The sequence below is a fragment of the Schistocerca piceifrons genome, chromosome 1 (assembly GCF_021461385.2).
Source record: "Schistocerca piceifrons isolate TAMUIC-IGC-003096 chromosome 1, iqSchPice1.1, whole genome shotgun sequence".
Lineage (NCBI taxonomy): Eukaryota > Metazoa > Arthropoda > Insecta > Orthoptera > Acrididae > Schistocerca > Schistocerca piceifrons.
Window position 1 is genome coordinate 434,078,490 of NC_060138.1, and position 22,930 is coordinate 434,101,419.

Sequence of the window (22,930 nt, forward strand, 5' to 3'; positions counted from 1 at the left end):
ATGCTCGAGGCAGGATTCGAACCTGCGACCGTACTGGTCGCGTGGTTCCAGACTAAAGCGCCGGAGGGCTTTGGTTTTCGTATTTTAGTGAATTGTGTATTAATACTGGGTTTGTGTGTTCTAGAGACAGTTATTGGTATGGGCAGGCCCTCTTGCCTGTTGTTGTCACTCGAGCACTCATGCACGGAATTCAGACGCGCGGCCGATGTGAACACTAAACGTCGAGAATGTGTTGATTGCTGTGTAGATCTTTCCGGCTATCATAATATCATATTGCCGAATGTTTTCCACAATAGTTAATTCACGTATGTGTGAGAACTTGCTATTTGAGTATTTTTGAAACCTACTTGACAGCCTTTACAAATTGTTATTTTTCATGTCCACAAGTCCTGATAATTGACTTAATTTCACGACTAGTGAGCTCAGATCTGCGGTTATGTTAAAATTATATTTGTGTGGAGTAATATTTAATTAATTTAAAGTTGGGGCCATAAGGTTGTTTCCCTTTCAAAATTTCTGAATTATTCTCATTACTTTTAGACAATTGAATAATCGGTGTATATCATTGCAATTTATCAGCGTGTTGTTACCACTGCTGTGTTTTAATTAACGTGGTGCAAATAAATTTTGGCATCCTCAAATGGTGTCAGCATTCCGCTCCAGCAGCCCATGTTCCCTGCTTACCAATCCTAAACTTAACAAATAAGCCAACGAAAATATACGAAGTAGACTACTTTTCGTGTTGATCTACCACTTATTTCAGACTATGGCCTAATCTTAAAGAAAGCATATCCTGATTATAGGGCCGGCCGGATTGGCCTTGCGGTTCTAGGCGCTACAGTCTGGAACCGCGCGACCGCTACGGTCGCAGGTTCAAGTCCTCCCTCGTGTGTAATGTGTGTAATGTCCTTAGGTTAGTTAGGTTTAAGTAGTTCAAAGTTCTAGGGGACTGATGACCTCAGAACGTAAGTGCCATAGTGCTCAGAGCCATTTGAACCATTTTGAACCTGATTAAAGGCTTTCCACGACAGCTTACTATCTTATCCCCTGGGAATTTAAACTTTTCAGTCTCACTAATCATACGTAATTCTGTGTAATCGAAAGGTCAGTTTTTGTTGAACTGTGCGTTATAAACTGTACAAGCTGAGTCTTACTCTGATTTACCAGTAATTTTTTTTCCACAAGCTATGAGTATATGTCTTGGAATGCATTAATGATACTGTGCAAATACTGCACACAACATTCTTCACCATCAAGCCCTTGGATCACTCTCCTGTTAAATGTGTCAACCGGTACTATACGTCGTAGCCGTTTGCAGTAACTCGGAAAATAATCTCTCTATATATATGTAAACTATTTCCCAGGTGGGCATACAGTCTCCTCAGAATGGTGTTTGGTTCAAACGATCGTGTCATGCCCTGGTATATTCTTTACCTGGGTCACTTTTTTGGATTATGAAATCTTCTACAAAAGCTGTAACCACTCTGCAAAGCGGACAAACACGTAATCTGTCCATAATTCCGGACTCAAGGCGTCTGTTGCAAGACTCTGAACTGACCGCGATGCTTCCTGCGCAGGAAGTTCCGTCCGCACTAGGAAGCCGCAGCTTCCGCGAGCCCCGACAGCCACCGCCAGTGTTCGAGGAACACACTGTGTTGTGTACTGTATACAGTGGACCTGCCTTGGTGACCGACCGCCTCACTGGGTGTACCAACACAGCGAACAGCAGAGCTGTAGCACTTTTGTCTTGCTATTGCGTTAACGTACTACGCTTCGTATACTGTAATTACTTATTTAGTTACCGTGTCAGTATTAAGAAATATACGACGTGGAAAGTGTGTCACTGTTAATAGGAAACTAACAGCAGTTTCTACAATGATTTTACGAGTAAGTACCTAACTATTCTGTCTCTCATTTTTTAAAACCTTTTGTGCCTTTTTGGGAGCTTGGATATCCGTTCTTTAGTCTGTACTCTACTGTGACACACTGTCCAGCTTCACACGTTCCGCTACAGAGCAGCACACATCTCATGGCCTTAAGGCACTAAACCAATTCATACTGAAGCCGGTTAAAATTAAAATTAAGACCAAAACAGGTTAGCGACCCGAGTAACACTGTTCAAGTAGAATCTAAATAGAGCAAAAATACGTGTTGTTCGTAATAGTGGGCGTCTCCAGACGTCACGATAGCGTCCCGCGTACTTCGAGGTATACACACAATACACAATGTGAACCAGAAACCCATCGACAAAATTTCCGGGCTTCTGTTTAATATTTTCTAAGAATTTCGGTTGAGGGTGCAGTGGACTGCGATGGCTAGTTACAGAGTAATAATGTGATTATGATTTATTCAGGTTGTTACCCCTAAGGTTGGGATCCGAATAATATTAGTTTTGTGACAGTGTCTCTCCAACCGAGCTAGTGCTTAGACACAGCAATGTTTGCCATATTTGATCGAAAGACGGCTTGCTGTTTTAGCCGAAACTACTTACGAATGATTATGAATAGTTCTGCGATCTTGACTAATAAAGTTAATTCAAATGAGCAGGAAAACCAACATCCAAACGTTATACAGTATTATTAATGTGCCGCTTGACACATAGAGGTGCATTAAATACCTAGGCGTAACGTAGAAAAGCGATTGAAATTAAACGAGCTTGTAGCATTTGTAGTAGACAAAGCTAATGGTCGACTTCGGTTTATTGGGAGACATTTTGAAAAGTGTGGTTCATCTGTAAGTGATAACCGGTGTAGAACACTAGTGTGACACATTCTGTTAGTGTTTCGGATCCGCACCAGGTCGGATTAAAGAAACACAACGAAGCAATGCAGAGGCAGGCTAATAGATTTGTTACCGGTGGGTTCGATCAACACGCGAGTGTTACAGAGATGCTTCGGGGCTCAAATGCGAATCCCAGGAGGGAAAGCGTCGTTATTTTCGAGGAAATCTACTGAGAAAATTTACAGAACCGGCATTTGCAGCAGACTGCAGAACGATTCTATTGCTGTCAACGTATCTTTCGTGTATGAACCACGGAGATAAAAGGAATTATGCTTCGTACGGAATCACATAGACGGTCGCTTTTCCTCCCTCTGTTTTAGAATGGAACAGGAAAGGTAAAAATTAGTAGTGGTAGAGGGTACCCTCCGCCACGGACTATAAGGTGGCTTGCGGAGTATGTTGTTGTTGCTGTGGTCTTCAGTCTTGAGACTGGTTTGATGCAGCTCTCCATGCTACTATATTCTGTGCAAGCTTCTTCATCTCCCAGTACTTACTGCAACCTACATCCTTCTGAATCTGCTTAGTGTATTCACCTATTAGTCTCCCTCTACGATTTTTACCCTCCACGCTGCCCTCCAATACTAAATTGGTGATCCCTTGATGCCTCAGAACATGTCCTACCAACCGATCCCTTCTTCTAGTCAAGTTGTGCCACAAACTTCTCTTCTCCCCAATCCTATTCAATACCTCCTCATTAGTTATATGATGTCTATATGTAGATGTATATCTAGATACCAACTAGGGGTACCGGAACGGATAGGAAAGCTGCAATGAAGATCCTTGCGATTCGTCGCGGGTTTGTTTAATCAGCATTACATGATCCCACCTCTCACCGTATGACGGTATGTCAAATCTGAACTAACATGATCGTTTTAGTGATGGAGGTATAATGTTATGTGAGCGTACTGACCTCTAAATCTTTGAACACGTAACACTCACCGGTCAATGACCCTGTACCCTTCCGCATTTGCATCTTTTGAGGGGTTGAATAGAACCTGATTTCATTTTTGTGGTTGACAATGCGCGACCGTATCGAGTAGCACAGGTGGAGGAGCACTCGGGACGAGAGAATATTTTGGCATTGGACTGGCCTGGTCGCTTCCCCGACTCAAATCCTATCGGCAACGTGTAGGGTGCGCTGGGGAGACTTGCTGCTTGTCCGCTCGCACTATCGATCATCAAGCATTTGTCAACCGCAGTGTTTTGTGGAGTAATGGAACAACATAACACAAGAACTTACCAACAGCGTGGCTAGCATGGGGACACTTTGCAGATTATGTATTACCGACCGTGGTGACCAAGCACTCTGGTAAGTACCAATCCCCGCTTTTTGTGGCATCCACAGTACATCATGAATCTCATTAACGTGAATGTAATAATTTATTTGAGGAAAGGTGCCATTTCTGTTCATGTGATTGCACATTTCTTTTAGTTACTTTCTATATTATACTGTACCTTTCTGCGTATGGTCTAACTTTCATCGCGCTGTTACTTGGCAGCGACACGCCATGCGAAAATTACTTTAATCGTTACATTTTACTCATCCGAGTCTATTGACTGTAAATATCACTTTACACGTGTATCGGCAATTTAGTTTCGAACACCCACTCTAGTGTATGAAATACCATAAACGCCATTTTTACGTTTCTACGTTCTACTCTTCCTTGTCATCCACTAACTTTCCTTAACTGCCTGTATAGCTAGATCTTCCAGTTTTCTCACTTTCGTACTATTTTGTTTTAGATTTATTCATTGACCGTTATTTTTGTCGCTTTATGATTAATGCTTGTTGTGCTACGTTCTACCATTAGTTTCTAAGGTTTATGTCCACTGGATAAAAGGAAAACTTACCAGCCAAGCGACAGTTGTCCCGTGAACGCGAAATACTTCTTCGTTTCCCCTGTTTCAGTGTCTGATAACAACCAGTAGGACTGCTGAGAATAGATCCGCTGATGTGGGATGACCTTTCCTGGTCCTCTATCGACATTAAGTTTCTCGCTGCCCTGATGAATTATAATGGAATCAGTATGTGATGATAATTTCATTAAATGTTAAAGGGTTGTTATTATAGATTTTAATGTAACATTTTAGGCTCACAAGCAAAGCAGGAGGACTTTTGTGAAGTTTTTATGGTAGGAGATCAGGTATTGACGGATATACAGTTTTGAGGATGGGTTCGTGAGTCGTTTTTGGGTAGCTCAGGCGGTCAGAACTTGTCCGCGAAAGGCAAAGGTCCCAGGATCGAGTCCCTGTCCGAAACACTGTTTTCATCCCTAAGGAAGTTTGACAGCAGTGCACATGGCACTGCAGATGGAAAAGTTCACTATGGTAAAAATATTTTCAACGTCTATGAAACCCAGACAAAACGATACTTTATCTTGACTACTCAGTTCTGTAATTATAGGTGTTGTCTTCTTCCACAGAAATCCCGCAAGCAATTGTGCAGTTTGCTTTTGTCTTATTTTGTCTCCGGCTTCAACCATTTGTATTCAATCACCTACGAATGCATCTTCTAGCGTCTTTCTTTTGTGAACACCTCCTAAGGCTTCATACACACGATGTGCTATTAATACCGTTGTGCTTCAGTTTAATGTTACTACAAGAATTTCTTTCGACTACGAGGTCTGGGCGGTTAGATGTCACGATACTGTTTACCAAATTTAATTTTTCAGATTTGATTCTAACTATAAGGTCGCTTCGGGTATCTTTGTGATTTTCTTTCCTGTGTATGATAATTCCCTAAGTTCTTCATTCTGAATTTAGATAGCCTTCACATTGGTACCACAAAGAAGATGCGCCCCTGTGTTGCAGTACTTTAGACCGTACATTCAACTCGACCATTATGATGATATTTTTCTCCTGAATAAAAATAGATTCACAAACACGGTACCTAGCAAATAATATATGCTAGTGCGTATTAAATTTCAGTAAACTCTAACAGGTAGTCTACTGATAACTGAGATACGATTATACGGTAGGCCTACGCCAATAGGTAATTATCTCAGTGACATAGACTGTTACAGCCCAGAAGGTTGTACTGGCAGATGCGGTATAGTTATGTAAATGGAAACTACTGGGTTTGCGTTACATTTCTTGCGTATTACCTTTCATTTATCCACATTTTGAGAGTTCTTCCATTCATAAACAGCAATGGGTTCAAATGGCTCTGAGCACTATGGGTCTAACCATCTGAGGCCATCAGTCCCCTAGAACTCAGAATTACTTAAACCTAATTAACCTAAGGACATCACACACATTCATGCCCAAGGCAGGATTCGAACCTGTGACCGTAGCGGTTTTCGCGGTTCCTGGTTGAAGCGTCTAGAACGGCTCGGCCACAACGGCCGGCTCCAAAATGCTCAGAGAAGTTCCTAAACATCCACCAATCTTTAGTCGAAGTGGTTCTGCTGTATGGCACATATTTATAAATATTAGTTATTTATTCACCCTCTGTTCTCCCCGAGTGGTCAGCGCGGCGGTCTGTCTCACCGAGGTGCCCGGGTTCGATTCCCGGCTGGGTCGGAGATTTTCTCCGCTCAGGGACTGGGTGTTGTTGTCCTCATTCATTTCATCATCACCAGTAGAAGGAAACGGGAAACCACCACTAGAATCACTTCCCTAGATGCTCATGCGGTGGACCACTCTGACGAGGCTTTCCCCATGACAAGACCTGCCGTAAGGCAGAGCACAAAGTTTGTTGTTGTATTTACTTTCTGGATTTTCCTCAGTCACAATTCGTTAGTGACATACCAGTGAACCCCCGACCCTGAAGTGTTCAAAGAATTGAAATCCATGTATATAACAGCTTCAAACGTCTGGTTACTTTACAGATAAAAAAGTTTGAATATTGATCGTGGGTCTGCTTTCCAGGTAGGACTTATAAAGGAAAGATACGAAGAAAAGCAGCACGTTCCTTCATAGTTTCACTTAGTATCCACAAAAGCGTCATGGAGGTGCTCAGGCCTCACCAGTGAGAGACAAGAGAGGAATTCCGCATTACGGAACGGTACACTGTTACAATTCCGAGAGCGTATTTTCCCTGAACAGTCAACCAGTGTAGTGCTTCAACCTACGTATACGTCATGGAAAGACCGTAAAGATAAAATTGGAGAGATTCAAACCCACAGAGTGGCTTAGTAGCAATCGCTATTCCCGTGAACCATACGGTACTGGAACAGGAAAACGGGACGTGACAGTAGTACACAATGTACCCTCCACCAGACACCGTAATGTGGCTCATAGAGTATAAATGTAGATGTGAATGAGTTATAAAACCAGAAAAGGGTGTAGAAAAAGTTTGAAAATAAGTTTAAAGTTCTTTAGAAGTCGCTGAGTGCTCTCGTTATCAAACACTGGATGACTTTAGCTTGGATAATTTCAGTTCAATTTTAATCGGGATTTTTTCGCGCATCTCAATGTTTATGTTGTCGTTTCTCCTGTACTATGAGTCGCACAGAGACATAATTTTGCTGGCACTTACAATGGTACATTTGGATGCTGTCTACGAAGTGTTTTGCGAATAGAGATAGTAGTGAAGAAGCAATACATTAAAACCCCATGCCTGATACCTCTGTTCTACTGCATTAAAAGCGAAAATATAATCTTTTTTTTTCCTTTCATAATATTGCAGGAGGTGTCAGTAAGAAAAAGTTTTGTAGAGGTTTGAAACTTGTGTAAAGTTTGTTGCAAGTTGCCAATTGCTCATGTTCGCAGGTACTGCCTGATAATAACTAGGGTAATTCACATGCTGTGTTTTATGCTGCCTAAAGATATATTTGCACTTTCCACCTATATTACTTGACTTCTTGCGTTAAACATTTAATATAGGTTACAGCTCATAATGAGTTGATTATAACAGCATTTTAAATTTCTAAATTAGCACAATATCTGCATGAAATACTGGGAACGAAATTTTTGGTTTCCCTGAAAATCGTTGGGCAACCTGCAACTGGGACAATGCCCTGACTTAACCTTTCACACCACCATGAAACACCACACACAAGATTTTCATATTCTCTTGCTTCCAATGTACAGACTATTACCCCTACAGAGAAAGAGCCATAAGATATTTATGTAGGAAATGTAATGGAACGATATTTTGTAGTGGGATAGGTCTCCGCTGGAAGCGACGGTTTTTGAGTCAATCAGGAAAAACGTCTTAGAAAGTCAGTTTCGAACTTTTTTTAAATAATTCTAAAAGTGCATTCTCTAGCAATAACGCTTTCCAGTACAAAATTTAACTGTACTAAATTCCCTAAAAAAGACCATGCCAGCTTTTTCTGTAGGTCTAATAGCTTGCAAGTGGCGAGCTAGAGACTATGAAAATCCTGTGTTTGGTATTTAAACATATTGCGGGTTGCATGAAACCCAGGGCTAGGGGCAGCTGAATCACCCTGTATTGATACTGCTGTATCTTACGCAATAACAAGTTTCTGTAATATGGTGCTATCAAACTACCAGGTAAAAAATTACCTACAAAAGTTACAATGTGTTCAAAACGCAGGTCTACGTAGTCGCTACAGCTAAAAGGAATACTGGATGTACTAATCCACGAAAACTGGTGTGTGGAGTGAGTTTGGCGGCTGTACTTCAGTGTAACGGTAATTAACTAGCAGCGCATCGCCGTCAAAGCTTATTAAATTTCGCCCGTGGCTACAATAGTGGCGAGAGAGAAATGCGAGCTTGCCGCAGCAGCAGCGGCGGCAGCAGCGGCGCCGCTCGGCTACCCTGTGCTGCAGCGCCGCGCACCGGCCGTTTCCCCCAGCCGCTCGCCCGCGCGCGCCGCCCGTGTGTACCCAACTGCGCTCGTCATTAACGGCCGCATTGTTACTGGCGGTGGTTACCCAACGCAAAGCCATCACACAGAGTTATTGAGTTAATAAGCAGCCACCTCTAGATTATTAACGCGGTCTAATGTATACCGCGCCACCGGAGTTGCGCGGGATGCCTCGTGTTCCATTAGTGCTTGCGATTCCCGGGTGGCTATTTTCGGTTTATTTGAAATAATCGGTGAGATTCCTTTCCAGGGATGTGAGCTAGATCAGATCTGAAGAGCTGGGTGAGTAGCAATCTGCAACTGCATTAATGGAGCTTAGCTTGACACAGCCACTATTCCGCCAGCAATATTTGGACATACAGGGTGGTCCATTGATAGCAAGCATCAAACGAAGAAACTACAAAGAACGAAACTCGTCTATCTTGAAGGGGGAAACCAGATGGCGCTATAGTTGGCCCGCTAGATGGCGCTGCCATAGGTCAAACGGATATCAACTGCATTTTTTAAAATAGGAGCCCCCGTTTTTATTACATATTCGTGTAGTAAGTAAAGAAATACGAATGTTTTAGTTTGAGATAGATGGCGCTGTAATAATCACAAACGTATAAGTACGTGGTATCTCGTAACATTCTGCCAGTGCGGACGGTATTTGCTTCGTGACACATTACCCCTGTTAAAATGGACCGTTTACCAATTGCGTAAAAGGTCGATATCGTGTTTATGTATGGATATTGTGATCAAACTGCACAACGGTCGTATGCCATGTATACTGCTCGGTATCCTGGACGGCATTATCCAAGTGTCATGACCGTCCGCCGGATAGTTCCGTTATTTAAGGAAACAGGAAGTGTTCAGCCACATGTGAAACGTCAACCACGACCTGCAACAAATGATGATGCCCAAGTAGGTGTTTTAGCTGCTGTCGCGGCTAATCCCCACATCAGTAGCAGACAAACTTGGCAAGAATCTGGAATCTCAAAAACGTCGGTGTAGAGAATGCTACATCAACATAGATGGTACCCGTACTATATTTCGATGCACCAGGAATTGCATGGCGACGAATTTGAACGTCGTGTACAGTTCTGCCACTGGGAATAAGAAAAATTACGGGACGATGACAGATTTTTTCCACGCGTTCTATTTAGCGACGAAGCGTCATTCACCAAGAGTGGTAACGTAAATCGGCATAATATACATTATTGGGCAACGGAAAATCCATGATGGCTGCGACAAGTGGAACATCAGCGAACTTGGCGGGTTAATGTATGGTGCGGCAATATGGGAGGAAGGATAATTGGCCCCCATTTTATCGAAGGCAATCTAAATGGTGCAATGTATGCTGATTACCTACGTCGCAGAACCAAGCATCCAGGCTGCAGGATTTGCCGTAAAAATGAAAATAGTGAAAGATCTTCGACTTACACCTGTCTCAATTAATGAAAGATTAATGAAAGACTGATGACTCTTCGAGTGCCCATTGGTTCAGACAGATTCGTCACATTCGTCTCTGCATATTCTCCTGCTTTAGACAGTGATGAAGACACAAAGAATCAGTTCTACCACCAACTGAACAGTACTCTCTCTAAAATACCCATTCAAGATAAATTAATTTTACTTGGAGATATCAATGCCAGAGTGGGAAGGGACAACCGTTTTTGGAGAGACGTCTTGGGTAAACAAGGGGTGGGAAATTGCAATGCAAATGGGTTGTTACTTCTTGGTCCATGTGCTGAGCACGAGCTTTTCATCTCCAAAACCCAATTCCGTTTGCGTAACCGCTATAAGACCACAGGGATGCACCCACGCTCCAAACATTGGCATCTTATAGACTGCGTTATTGCGCGACAGCGTGACAAGAAAGACATTCTCATCACAAAAGCAGCACTAAACATCGATGAGTGCTGGACTGACCATAGACTTTTAGTCAGCCGTTTGAGAGTACCAAAGTATCGCAAGCAACGATCCCACTTTTCAAACCCATCACGCAGAAAATTCAACATAAGCAATCTGAACAACAAAAACCCACCACGCAGAAAATTCAACATAAGCAACCTGAACAACAAAAACCGTTCGCTCACACTTCCAAGACATACTGTCAAACAACTTAACAAAGCTCCAGGAACCACAGATGACGTCGAACAAGAATGGACCACATTAAAGAACATCGTCAAAGAAACTGCTGAGAATGTTGTTGGTTTTAGTGCACGGAAAAGAAGTGACTGGTTTGATGACAACCATGGAGAAATCCAAACCAACATCAATGCAAAGCGGGATGCTTACCTATCCCTTGCTCAAGATCCGTCCTGCGCAGAAGAGAGCACACTTTCAAGAACTCGAGCAGAAATGTCAAAGTGAAATACGAGTAATCAAGAACAAATGGTGGCAACAGAAAGCCACTTACTTTACTTTTACTTCACTTTACACGTGGCTAAGGCCTTATCGACCATACACCTGCTCTACGAGCCTCTTCCAATTATTTCTATCCAGGGAAATTGTTGTCCAATCAGAGTTGATGCCCATCCTAGCTGCATCTTCCCGGATATTCTCCATCCACCTAATTCGAGGTCTTCCTCTTCTTCTCTTTCCTTCTAATTTCTTAGTGGATGCTATTTTGGGTAGTCTGTTCTCCGGCATCCTTGCTACATGACCAGCCCAGTTCAGTCTTCTCTTCTTTAACATTTCCACAATGGTACTATGTTTGTACAGCTCCCGTAGTTCTTCATTTTCATCGAAGATTGGTCCAAATATTTTTCTTAGTATTTTTCTTTCAAATATCAACAGTTTTTCTTCATCTTTTTTTTCCTGAATGTAATAGCTTCACATCCATATAATGCCACTGGTAGAATAGTTGACTGATAAAAACGGATTTTGAATTCAGTACTAAGTGATCTCATCCTTAAAATTTTGATACAGCTGTAAAAAGTTCTATTAGCTGCTGCTAGACGGGCATGTATTTCTATTTCTGCTCTATTGTCTCTGCTAAAAAGACTCCCTAAGTACTTGAAGTGGTCAACTGCCTTGAAAGTGAGACCATTTACGGTCAGTGGTGTATTCTTTTGGAGTTTTTTACTTATGACTAGATATTCTGTCTTTTCTTCATTCACATGAAGTCCAGCTTTCTCAGCTATTTTGTAATAATTTTGCATCATCCTGGTTAATTCATCTTTTGAAGTGCTTATTAAGGCTACATCATCTGCATAAGCAAGTCTAGTAATGTTCTGTCCCTGCAGTTGGATCCCTTGTGGATTAGTTTTGATGAATTCTCTATCAATCTTCTCTAAGATAATATTACATAGAATAGGTGAGATGGCATCCCCTTGTCTCAGTCCAGTGTACACCTTAAAATTTTCAGTTTCTCCTGCAGGTGTCTTAACTTTGCATATGGTTTCTTCCAAACGCATTTTAACTAATTTGATTAATTTTAATGGTATTTCAAATTCTTTTATGGTGTTTAAGAGTGTCTGTCGGTGTATGCTATCATAGGCCTTCTTGAAGTCTATAAATAGGATATAGAATATAAATAGAACAGAAAGCCACAGAACTCCAAAATCTTTCCGATGCAAGGAACCTGCGTGGCTTCTACGCTGGTATTAAAGAGCTGTATGGACCTATCCGCTCCTCATCAGGAACACTGAAAGCTGCTGACAACTTCACCAATCTTACTGAAAGTCAGAACATCTTAAATCGTTGGAAAGAGCACTTCAGCTCACTGTTAAACCGCCCTTCTACTGCCGCTGGAGATTTTCTCAAAAATGTCCCACAGCACCCTCCAAAACCTTGGATGTCTGATCCTCCAACTTTTCAAGAATTTTGCAAGGCACTCAAGAGTGTGAAACCTGGGAAGGCTCCTGGACCTGACAGCATCCCGATGGAGCTTATTGAGGGTGGCGGCTTGCCTCTAAAAACTAGACTCTTCTCACTCATTCTATTAATGTGGGAAACCCGCAAGGTACCAGCTGACTTGAACTCCAAAATTGTCACCATCTTCAAGAAGGGCGGCAGAAGCGTCTGTGGTAACTACCGGGGAATACCTCTACTCTCTCACTGGCAAAATTTTTGCAAGAATCCTTTTAAATCGCCTCCAGACACTTTTACAGACTATACTACCGGAGTCTCAATACAGGTTTCGACCTTTAAGAGGGACAATTGACATGATTTTCTGTGCACGACAACTACAGGAGAAGTGCAGAGAACAGAAAAAGCCTTTACTACTTGTTTCCTACGATTTAGAAAAGGTCTTTGATACAGTTCCCGCAGAAGCCATGTGGATGGTCTTAAAACGCTTCGGCTGCCCTGAACATTTTGTTGACCTGATTGAAGCTCTACACGATGATATGACTGGACAGGTCCTCTGCCAGAATGAAACGACTGATGAATTACCAATAACAAGTGGGCTTAGACAAGGATGCGTTCTTACACCAACATTATTTGCATTGTATCTGGCAGCTATGCTTTCGAGACAACCTTAAACAATACAGGAATAGAACTTAAGTACAGGTTTGATGGAGGATTATTCAACCAGTCCAGACTCCATTCAAAAAGGTTCACCAGTACCACTCGTGTGACAAAGCTGCAGTATGCTGATGACAATGCTTCTCCAGCTCATTCACCTGCAGAGTTGCAGCTGTCAGTTGATTCCTTCAGCAGGGCGTACAAACGATTTGGTCTATCCATCAATAATCCAAAGACAAAGGTGATGGCGCAGCCAACTCCTGGCTCCTTCGTTCCTGACTTCAGCATATCCATTTATGATACACCCTTGGAACAAGTGGACCATTTCCTCTACCTGGGAAGCATACTGTCATCTAACTGCTCATCTGGAAAAGATGTGGAGAATAGATTACGTGCTGCCCATGTAGCATTTGGACGTCTTACAAATCGTGTCTTCCTGAATAAAGACCTAACACTGTACACCAAACTGATGGTGTACAAAGCTGTAGTCATTTCCACCCTGCTATGTGGTTGCGAAACCTGGACGTTATATCGCCGCGATCTGAAGGAACTAGAACGCTTCAACCAACAGAAGCTAAGATATATCATGAACCTGAAATGGAATGACTTCATATCCAACACGGCTGTTCCTGAGAAAGCAAACATGCATATCATGGAAGCTCTTATCATTGGGCATCAACTCAGATGGGTCGGACATGTGCAGCGGATGAAAAATGACACTTACACGCCAAATGCTGTACAGCGAAGTGAGCACAGGTAAAAGGCCACGAGGTGCCCCTCTCAAACGTTATAAGGATCAGTACAAGTAAAATCTGAAAAACTTGAACTCCGATCCGAGTAACTGGTCCACAATAGCAGAAGACCGAAGTCGCTGGCGCTCAGTTACCTCAAATGCTCTTCAAAACTTTGAGCTGGAACGTCGAAGAATGGAGACGTAAACTCCTCCAGGCTCAGCCACGTCCTCCACCTTCCATCAGCTGTAATGTCTGTGGCCGCCTTTTCCACGCTAGGATTGGATTGCTAAACCATCAACGACACTTCCACGCCTGAACCGTGACAAAGGAAATCTCAGGAGAGAAATGAAAACTCGGATACGACTATCAGCCGACGACCTACGTAATTCTCTACCGATGTTACTAAAAGATGTTTCACTGCATGACAAAATGGCGATGTACTTCCAACATGATGAATGTCCGGCACATAGCTCGCGTGCGGTTGAAGCGGTGTTGACAAGTGTATTTCATGACAGGTGGATTGGCCAGCACATTCACCGGATCTGATGTCCCAGGATTTCTTTCCGGGGGGGAAGTTGAAGGATGTTCGCTATCGTGATGCACCGACAACATCTGACAAAATGCGTCAGCGCATTGTCAATGGATGTGCGAACAGCACGGAAGGCGAACTACTCGCAGTTGAGAAGAACGTCGTTACACATATTGTCAAATGCATTGAGGTTGGCGGACATCATTTTGAGCATTTATTGCGTTAATGAGGTATTTACAGGTAATCACGCTGTAACAGCATGCGTTCTCAGAAGTGATAAGTTCACAAAGTTACATGTTTCACATTGTAACAACCGAAATAAAATGTTCAAACGTACCTATGTTCTGTATTTTAATTTTAAAAACCTACCTGTTACCAACTGTTCGTTTAAATTGTGAGCCATATGTTTGTGACTATTACAGCGGCATCTTTCACAAAGCGAAAAAAGTGGTCCAATTAAAACGTTTATATTTCTTTACGTACCACACGAATATGTAATAAAAATGGGGTTCCTATTTAAAACAATGCAGTTGATATCCGTTTTAGCTATGGCAGCGCCATCTAGCGAACCAACCATAGCGCCATCTGGTTTTCCCTTTCATGCTGTACAAGTTTCGTTCATTGTAGTTTTTTCATTTTACGCTTATTTCGTGAGATATTTGGCCTGTTCACGATCAATGGACCACCCTGTATATCTGGGAACATTAATATGGGGTGTGTCAACATATCGCATTCATCACGGCTTGAATTCTTTTCTGTAATCTTTGAATGAGATATCTGAACGCCTGTGGAGGAATAGCAGCCGAATCTTCAAGAGCCGAAACCGGAGAAATGGTTCAAATGGCTCTGAGCACTATGGGACTCAACTGCTGTGGTCATCAGTCCCGTAGAACTTAGAACTACTTAAACCTAACTAACCTAAGGACATCACACACACCCATGCCCGAGGCAGGATTTGAACCTGTGACCGTATCAGCAGCGCGGCTCCGGACTGGAGCGCCTAGAACCGCACGGCCAACGCGGCCGGCAAACCGGAGAATGTAGTCATATTGAACGCTGGGGTCTGGAGGGCAGTCGCCTTTTTAACTCATCCTCCATGTATGTAGTTATGCAATTGAAGCGATGAAAGAAAATTTGTATCAAGGCTGGTGTTGTGGCATGATGGCAATTTGGACTGAGGAGGAAGGCGCGCTAAGCTATTCCGTGCAGTTTTGCAAACCCTCTGCGCCAGGGTGGTGTAATGCCTACTGAGCAGGAGACCTGGGTTCGAATCAATGCCTTTGTAGAAATTTTCGTTTGACGGTTCAGTCCGCATGTATACTTCATTGACGTTTCAGACTTGGAAAGGTCTATTGTACTATACTGTTTCATTTGGTTACAACACCTATGCCTGTGTTTCATCAAGTATCCGCTGTTGTACTTGATGCCGAGGTGCTATTCGAGGTTAGGGGGAATGACCGGTAGGCTGAAGAAGGAATAGGAATTTTGACTGAGGAGGGATGCATGCTGGGGTAGTCCGCGCAGTTGTGCAAAACCAATGTGCCCGCGTGTCGTAGTTGTTTGGGCATAACCCAGGTGATGAGGGAACCTGGGTTCAATTCACAGCATAAAGTTTTGAGATTTGGAAAGGTCTCTGATAGCATATAATTTCAACGCAAAATATATTCCCTTTGGTTCAATAAGGGAGTGTGGCGAGGCCAGTCCGTTTCGGGAATGTTACTGTTCACAAACAATTGCCCCAAATATGGTGCTTTGAGAAAGAGTAAGTTGTTACGCAGATATTATCACCGTCTTCAAACTGTTCCTCCAAAGTACGCGTTTCACAATGCCGTAAAATGTGTTCATATGCTTCTGCACTTAGCATTTTCTGAAGCGCGATAAGTGTACCGCAGACTAAGCACGAAACACACCCTCAAATCGTAGCACCACCTCCTCTTTGCAATTACTTGACTGTTGGCGTTACACATGACGACAGGTAACGGCCCCCCAGGCGTTCGACGAACGGAAACCCTTTAGACAGATTGGCACTCGATAACGTGCCTTCTCTCCAAATCACGTGTTTCCAGACATCCACTGAGTACTGGCGTCGCCTGTTACACCACCTCAAGCGTCACTTATTATTGACTACAAGGAAAGATCTCTGGCTTATGAGGCGCTGCTAGATCGTTATACTACATTCGTTATAACACTCAACACAAAGTTATTGTGCGAGCTGTACTATCGGTAGCACTTTGGAAATCACGAGTGAATCTTTCCGTAAATTTCATACAATTTCTTACAGTAACCATTCACAATGTTCGACGGTCCCAGATGTCCTTTAAATGAGGTCTACTTGGTCTTTAAGTACTGTTGTTCCTTCGCGCTTGCACTTCACAATCGCATGATCAACAGTTGAGTTGGACAGCTTTGGAGGGGGCACCTTTAGAGGAGTTGAAATTTTTCTGATGCGCTTGGTACCCAGGTGCCATGGAATAACTATTGTGTGTTCGAGATCACTGAGGAGATATGACCTGGAGGTTCCGCCGTTACCGTGTCTCTACTGACAACGCAATGAATTTATACCGACGCATCGGCCTCTCGTGATACCTAGTGTTAGTTCTGCGTTAATCAGCCGCGTCTGATAACAGTACTGGCCATTAAAACTGCAGCACCAATCAGAAATGCAGATGATAAATAGGTATACATTGGACAAATATATTATAGTAGAACTGACATGTGATTATATTTTCACGCAATTTGGGTGCACACATCCTGAGAAATCAGTACCCAAAACAACCACTTCTGGCCGTAGTAACGGCCTTCATACGCCTGGGCATGGAGTCAAACAGACCTTGGATGGAGTGTACAGGTACAGCTGCCCATGCAGCTTCAACACGATACCATAGTTCATCAAGAGTAGTGACTGGCGTATTGCGACGAGCCAGATGCTCGGCCACCATTGACCAGACATTTTCAGTTGGTGAGAGATCTGGAGAATGTGCTGGCGAGGGCAGCAGTCGAACATTTTCTGTATCCAGAAAGGCCCGTACAGGACCTATAACCTGTGGTCGTGCATTATCCTTCTGAAATGTAGGGTTTCGCAGGGATCGAACGAAGGGTAGAGCCACGGGTCGTAACACATCTGAAATGTAACGTCCACTGATCAAAGTGCAGTCAATGAGAACAAGAGGTGACAAACGAGTAACCAATGGCACCCCATACCATCACGCCGGGTGATACGCCAGTATGACAATGGCGAATACACGCTTCCAATTTGTGTTCACCGCGATGTCGCCGAACACGGATGCGACCATTATGATGCTGCAAACAGAACCTGGATTCATCCGAAAAAATTACGTTTCGCCATTCGTGCACCCAGGTTTGTCGTTGAGTACACCATCGCAGGCGCTCCTGTGTGTGATGGTGCGTCAAGGGTAACCGCAACCATGGTCTCCGAGCTGACAGTCCATGCTGCTGCAAACCTCGTCGAACTGTTCGTGCAGATGGTTGTTGTCTTGTAAACGACCCCATCTGTTGACTCGGGGATCGAGACGTGGCTGCACGATCCGTTACAGCCATGCGGATAAGATGCCTGTCATCTCGACTGCTATCGATATGAGGCCGTTGGGATCCAGCACAGCGTTCCGTATTACCCTCCTGAACCCACCCATTCCATAGTCTGCTAACAGTCATTGGATCTCGACCAACACGAGCAGCAATGTCACGATACGTTAAACCGCAATTGCGACAGGCTACAATCCGACCTTTATCAAAGTCGGAAACGTGATGGTATGCATTTCTCCTCCTTACACGAGGCATCACAACAACGTTTCACCAGGCAAAGTCGGTCAACTGCTGTTTGCGTATGAGTAATCGTTTGGAAACTGTTGTGTCGGTAGCTGGGCCGACACCGTGAAGTTGAGATGGCTGAAAAGGCAAGCTAGACTAACGCAGACGGGCGTGATGTACTGGAACAGGATACGTAATTAATGTTAGGAAGAAAAGTACGGAGCAGGATTAATACTTATCTTTAATATCATTGTGGTACATCGATCTTGACGATACACAGGAGACTTTAAGTTCAATCACTGTATGGCTAATGCGCCTTGCTAGTTCGTAGCCATTAACTTAGCTGATGGCTATTCTGTCTCTCGGCTAATGAGAGAGAAAGGCTTCGTACATCTGGTCGGTAGTTAGGTTCTCGTACAACTGGGCGGTAGCTAGGTTCTCATACAACTGGCCGGTAGCTAGGTTCTCGTACAACTGGGGCGAGTGCTCTCTCGTATCACGAGACCTGCCTTGGTGGTGGCGCTAGGTCTGCGATTACACAGTGGCGACACGCGGGTCCGACATGTACTAAATGGACCGCGGCCGATTTAAGCTACCACCTAGCAAGTGTGGTGTCTGGCGGTGACACCACAGAAACTTTCCTCATGTCAGCACGTTGTAGGTGTCGCCACCGGCACCAACCTTGTGTGGATTCTCTGAAAAGCTAATAATTTGCATATCACAGCATCTTCTTCCTGTCGGTTAAATTTCGCGTCAGTGGCACCTCATCTTCGTGGTGTAGCAATTTAAATGGCCAGTAGTGTACTTTTGATCAGGTTGTGTATCTATGCGTAATGTCGCAAAGCGAATAGAATGGAACCAGCACGTAAGGTCCGTTGTACGGAAGGCGAATTGTTGAATTCGGTTTATCGACATAAATTCTGAGTTGTGCTCCCACCAATTTTGATTAAAAGAGGACATCAAAGTAATTTAAAGGGTGCAGCTAGATCCGTTACCCGTAGGTTCGACCAAGACGCCAGTATTACGGGAATTCTCTATGAACTCAAATGTGATTCCATATATGGAAGAAGATGTTCTTTTGGGGAAACTTTTCCCAATAACTTTAGAGAACCGATATTTATGGCAGCCTTCAGAACAATGCTACTTCCATCAACGTACAACTAGCGTAACGTCCGCGAAGAAATCATGGCCAGTACCGACGCATATAGACAGTTACATCTCCCTCACTGGATTTGCGAGTAGTGGTAGAACGGAGTACACTATGGCATGAATCGTACGGGGGCCCCTGAGCTAAATAGAATTTTTCCAAGTGATTGTGAAGCATGTTTCAGAGCGGTTCGTGTTGCAGGACCCTGAAAGGTTTGAGAGTAGCAGAGATGCCGTAGTAGGCTGTTCAGTAAACTCGCTGTTACTAAAGTGATTTTCATATTCTCCCTCACTGGGGTGGGCCTCTGCAACTGACTTCATTCCCAATGAACGCAAAACCGAATATGGGCCTCTCTGTGGGTGACACGACAGAATCTTCTTAGTGAGTGTATTCGATATATGAAATGAGTAATTCGCTCCTGATACTACCGAACGCGTCCCTCCAAGAACGCAATATAGCGGATAAATTTCAAAACGGCGTAAATAGCCCACGTATGTTACTAAAAGGAACGGAAACTTTAAGAATTTTCCTCTTTCTCTATGGTTGATCTAGGAGATGTATTTCAGATGTTTCTTCCTTGCTCAAACCACTTGATCTTACGGTACTGACCTGAGAGGAAATTGGTTCAAACCTCATAAATGCTGTTTTTCGAAATGTTCACTAACTTTAAAGAATTTGATGTTTCACAATTGCCGTCCGGTGTGGCCGAGCGGCTCTAGGCGCTATAGTCTGGCACCGCGCGACCGCTACTTTCGCAGGTTCGAATCCTGCCTCGGGCATGGATGAGTGTGATGCCCTTAGGTTAGTTAGGTTTAAGTAGCTCTAAGTTCTAGGGAACTGATGACCATAGATGTTAAGTTCCATAGTGCTCAGAGCCATTTGAACCATGATGATGATATCAGTCCCTAGTAAATTTTTTCCAAATGTTGTGAGGTTATTAAGATGTGTTCCCCTCACTCCTCCCCTTTCTATACCCATCAGCTGCTTATCACATTTCCGAAATGAAGCTGACTGCACCGTACGGTAGTGACAGTAAATGTTCTGTTGTGTACCTCACCGCGGAATGTTTGGCTGGACAGCTTTATCACAGTGTTCTCTAAATATGTTAATTGGATCTGCTCGAGGCACTGCCTAATGTAACGGTATAGCTTTACGTATTTGGACCGAACACTATATTTGAGGTCTGTACATGTTCGTGGAGTGATGGGTTTCATATTATAGTGAGTTCGTCACATTTATCTCCATCGATTTATTGATTCACGTATTTTCATTTATATTAGCCCATAGGTGAGAGGTCTACCTAAAAACCGCGCACTTTGCTTGGATCCTCTCTGATAACTGAAAATCGAATGACTTCGTCCAGGATCTGAAAGGTTCCGCTCGTTCCTAACCTAAGCTATCGTAACAGCTCTGTGCGATGATCCAGCAAGCAGCCATTGTGAGCGCAGTACTGAGTCGTGTGCGGCCTTACTCGTAGTGATTTTACAAAAGCGAGCGAAGAGGCTGTACCTGGTCCTTCTAGAGACACGTTAAAACATTACCAGTTAAGTTGGCTGGCCTTGTAGAGGGAAGCAGGGCTTGCTGTAGCAGGTACTAACCAGGTGCGAGTTTACGCTCCCAGCGTCCTCTGCATAGCTGCCAACTTGAAGTGTGTGATTAGTAAACTTCGTTGGTTTTTTTTTTTTTATTAAAGGCAAGCCGTCATCACAACATTCTCAGATCCACAACTCCCGAGGATATACTTGTGGTCACTAGTTTGTTTAAGATTGTAGGTCCACGTCTTAACTCTATATTCACAACCAACAAACAGAAACTTTGCGCAGTGTTTGTTTTTTATCGTTCCTTAAAACATAGTCATATTAGTCCACTTTCACCTGGCATAGTCGGTGTTACTACTACGTATTTTATAGAACCGAATCATCAAAATCGTTCTGCAACTTAAATGGTCTTCTACATCTACATTTACATGATTAATCTACAATTCACAATAATGAGCTTGGCAGAGGGTTATTCGAACTACCTTTATACTATTTCTCAATCGTTCCATTCTCTAAAAGTACATGGGGAAAAATTAACACTTCTTTCTGTACGAGTTTCAATTTATCTTATTTCTTTACGTTGAGGTTTTCCCCCTAAGTATGCTAGAAATTGCGCTAGAAGATCTCGCCGCAAAGGAAATCGCCTTTGCTTCAATGATTGTCATCCTAACTCGCTTATTACATGTGCGACGCTCTCCCCTTTCGCCATGATACAAAACGAGCTGTCCTCCTTTGGACTTTTTCTGACAATGCCTGCGTTTAGCTAGGAGAGTTTCTTTTATTATGGTGCCACTCCCAGCCGCCTCCCGTCATTCCTGAGGCATTACACTCTCTACGTCAAGATTAATATCTCATGAAGCAAAGAATATCTCTGCTGCTGCCGATGGCGCTGAGGATAAATTTTCCTAAGATTTATTGGATCAAACGAGTACTGAGAGACTCTTAGATTTCCCTTTTGTTTGCAGTCAATGTTTGTAGTATGTTGATTGAAATGTGTTGACGTTGGTATACAACACCTAAAAACATACAAAATCGAAATTCACTACAAAAATGTCGAAGATAAAACTACACAGAATTTTTTAAATTTATTGTACAAAATAATGCATTTTAATCAGATAAGAAATCTATACTTGGATTGTTCCAGGACGAAGTATTCGTAAGGTATCGCTGCATTTATGAGTGTCTCAATTAACTGATTTTAATTACGACGTTGCCATTTGGATGAAACAAATTACCTGTAACGAAGTAATTTCACAACATCTACATCTACATCTATATTGATACTCCGCAAGCCACCCAACGGTGTGTGGCGGAGGGCACTTTACGTGCCACTGTCATTACCTCCCTTTCCTGTTCCAGTCGCGTATGGTTCGCGGGAAGAACGACTGTCTGAAAGCCTCCGTGCGCGCTCTAATCTCTCTAATTTTACATTCGTGATCTCCTCGGGAGGTATAAGTAGGGGGAAGCAATATATTCGATACCTCATCCAGAAACGCACCCTCTCGAAACCTGGCGAGCAAGCTACACCGCGATGCAGAGCGCCTCTCTTGCAGAGTCTGCCACTTGAGTTTATTAAACATCTCCGTAACGCTATCACGGTTACCAAATAACCCTGTGACGAAACGCGCCGCTCTTCTTTGGATCTTCTCTATCTCCTCCGTCAACCCGATCTGGTACGGATCCCACACTGATGAGCAATACTCAAGTATAGGTCGAACGAGTGTTTTGTAAGCCACCTCCTTTGTTGATGGACTACATTTTCTAAGCATTCTCCCAATGAATCTCAACCTGGTACCCGCCTTACCAACAATTAATTTTATATGATCATTCCACTTCAAATCGTTCCGCACGCATACTCCCAGATATTTTACAGAAGTAAATGCTACCAGTGTTTGTTTCGCTATCATATAATCATACAATAAAGGATTCTTCTTTCTATGTATTCGCAATACATTACATTTGTCTATGTTAAGGGTCAGTTGCCACTCCCTGCACCAAGTGCCTATCCGCTGCAGATCTTCCTGCATTTCGCTACAATTTTCTAATGCTGCAACTTCTCTGTATATTACAGCATCATCCGCGAAAAGCCGCATGGAACTTCCGACACTATCTACTAGGTCATTTATATATGTTGTGAAAAGCAATGGTCCCATAACACTCGCCTGTGGCACGCCAGAGGTTACTTTAACCTCTGTAGACGCCTCT

At 43.2% G+C, this 22,930-nt stretch overlaps 1 protein-coding gene across 1 annotated transcript in view; it reads left to right on the forward strand.

Annotated features, from left to right (window-relative positions):
- The first annotated feature begins 1,648 nt into the window (after window positions 1–1,648).
- The window catches only part of LOC124793331 (platelet glycoprotein V-like), a 61,086-nt gene continuing 39,804 nt past the window's right edge, over window positions 1,649–22,930 (forward strand). Inside the window, exon 1 of the mRNA XM_047258010.1 lies at window positions 1,649–1,887. Within this exon, the coding sequence (XP_047113966.1) occupies window positions 1,876–1,887 (12 nt within the window). The 5' untranslated portion in view covers window positions 1,649–1,875. The remainder of the gene's footprint in view (window positions 1,888–22,930) is intronic.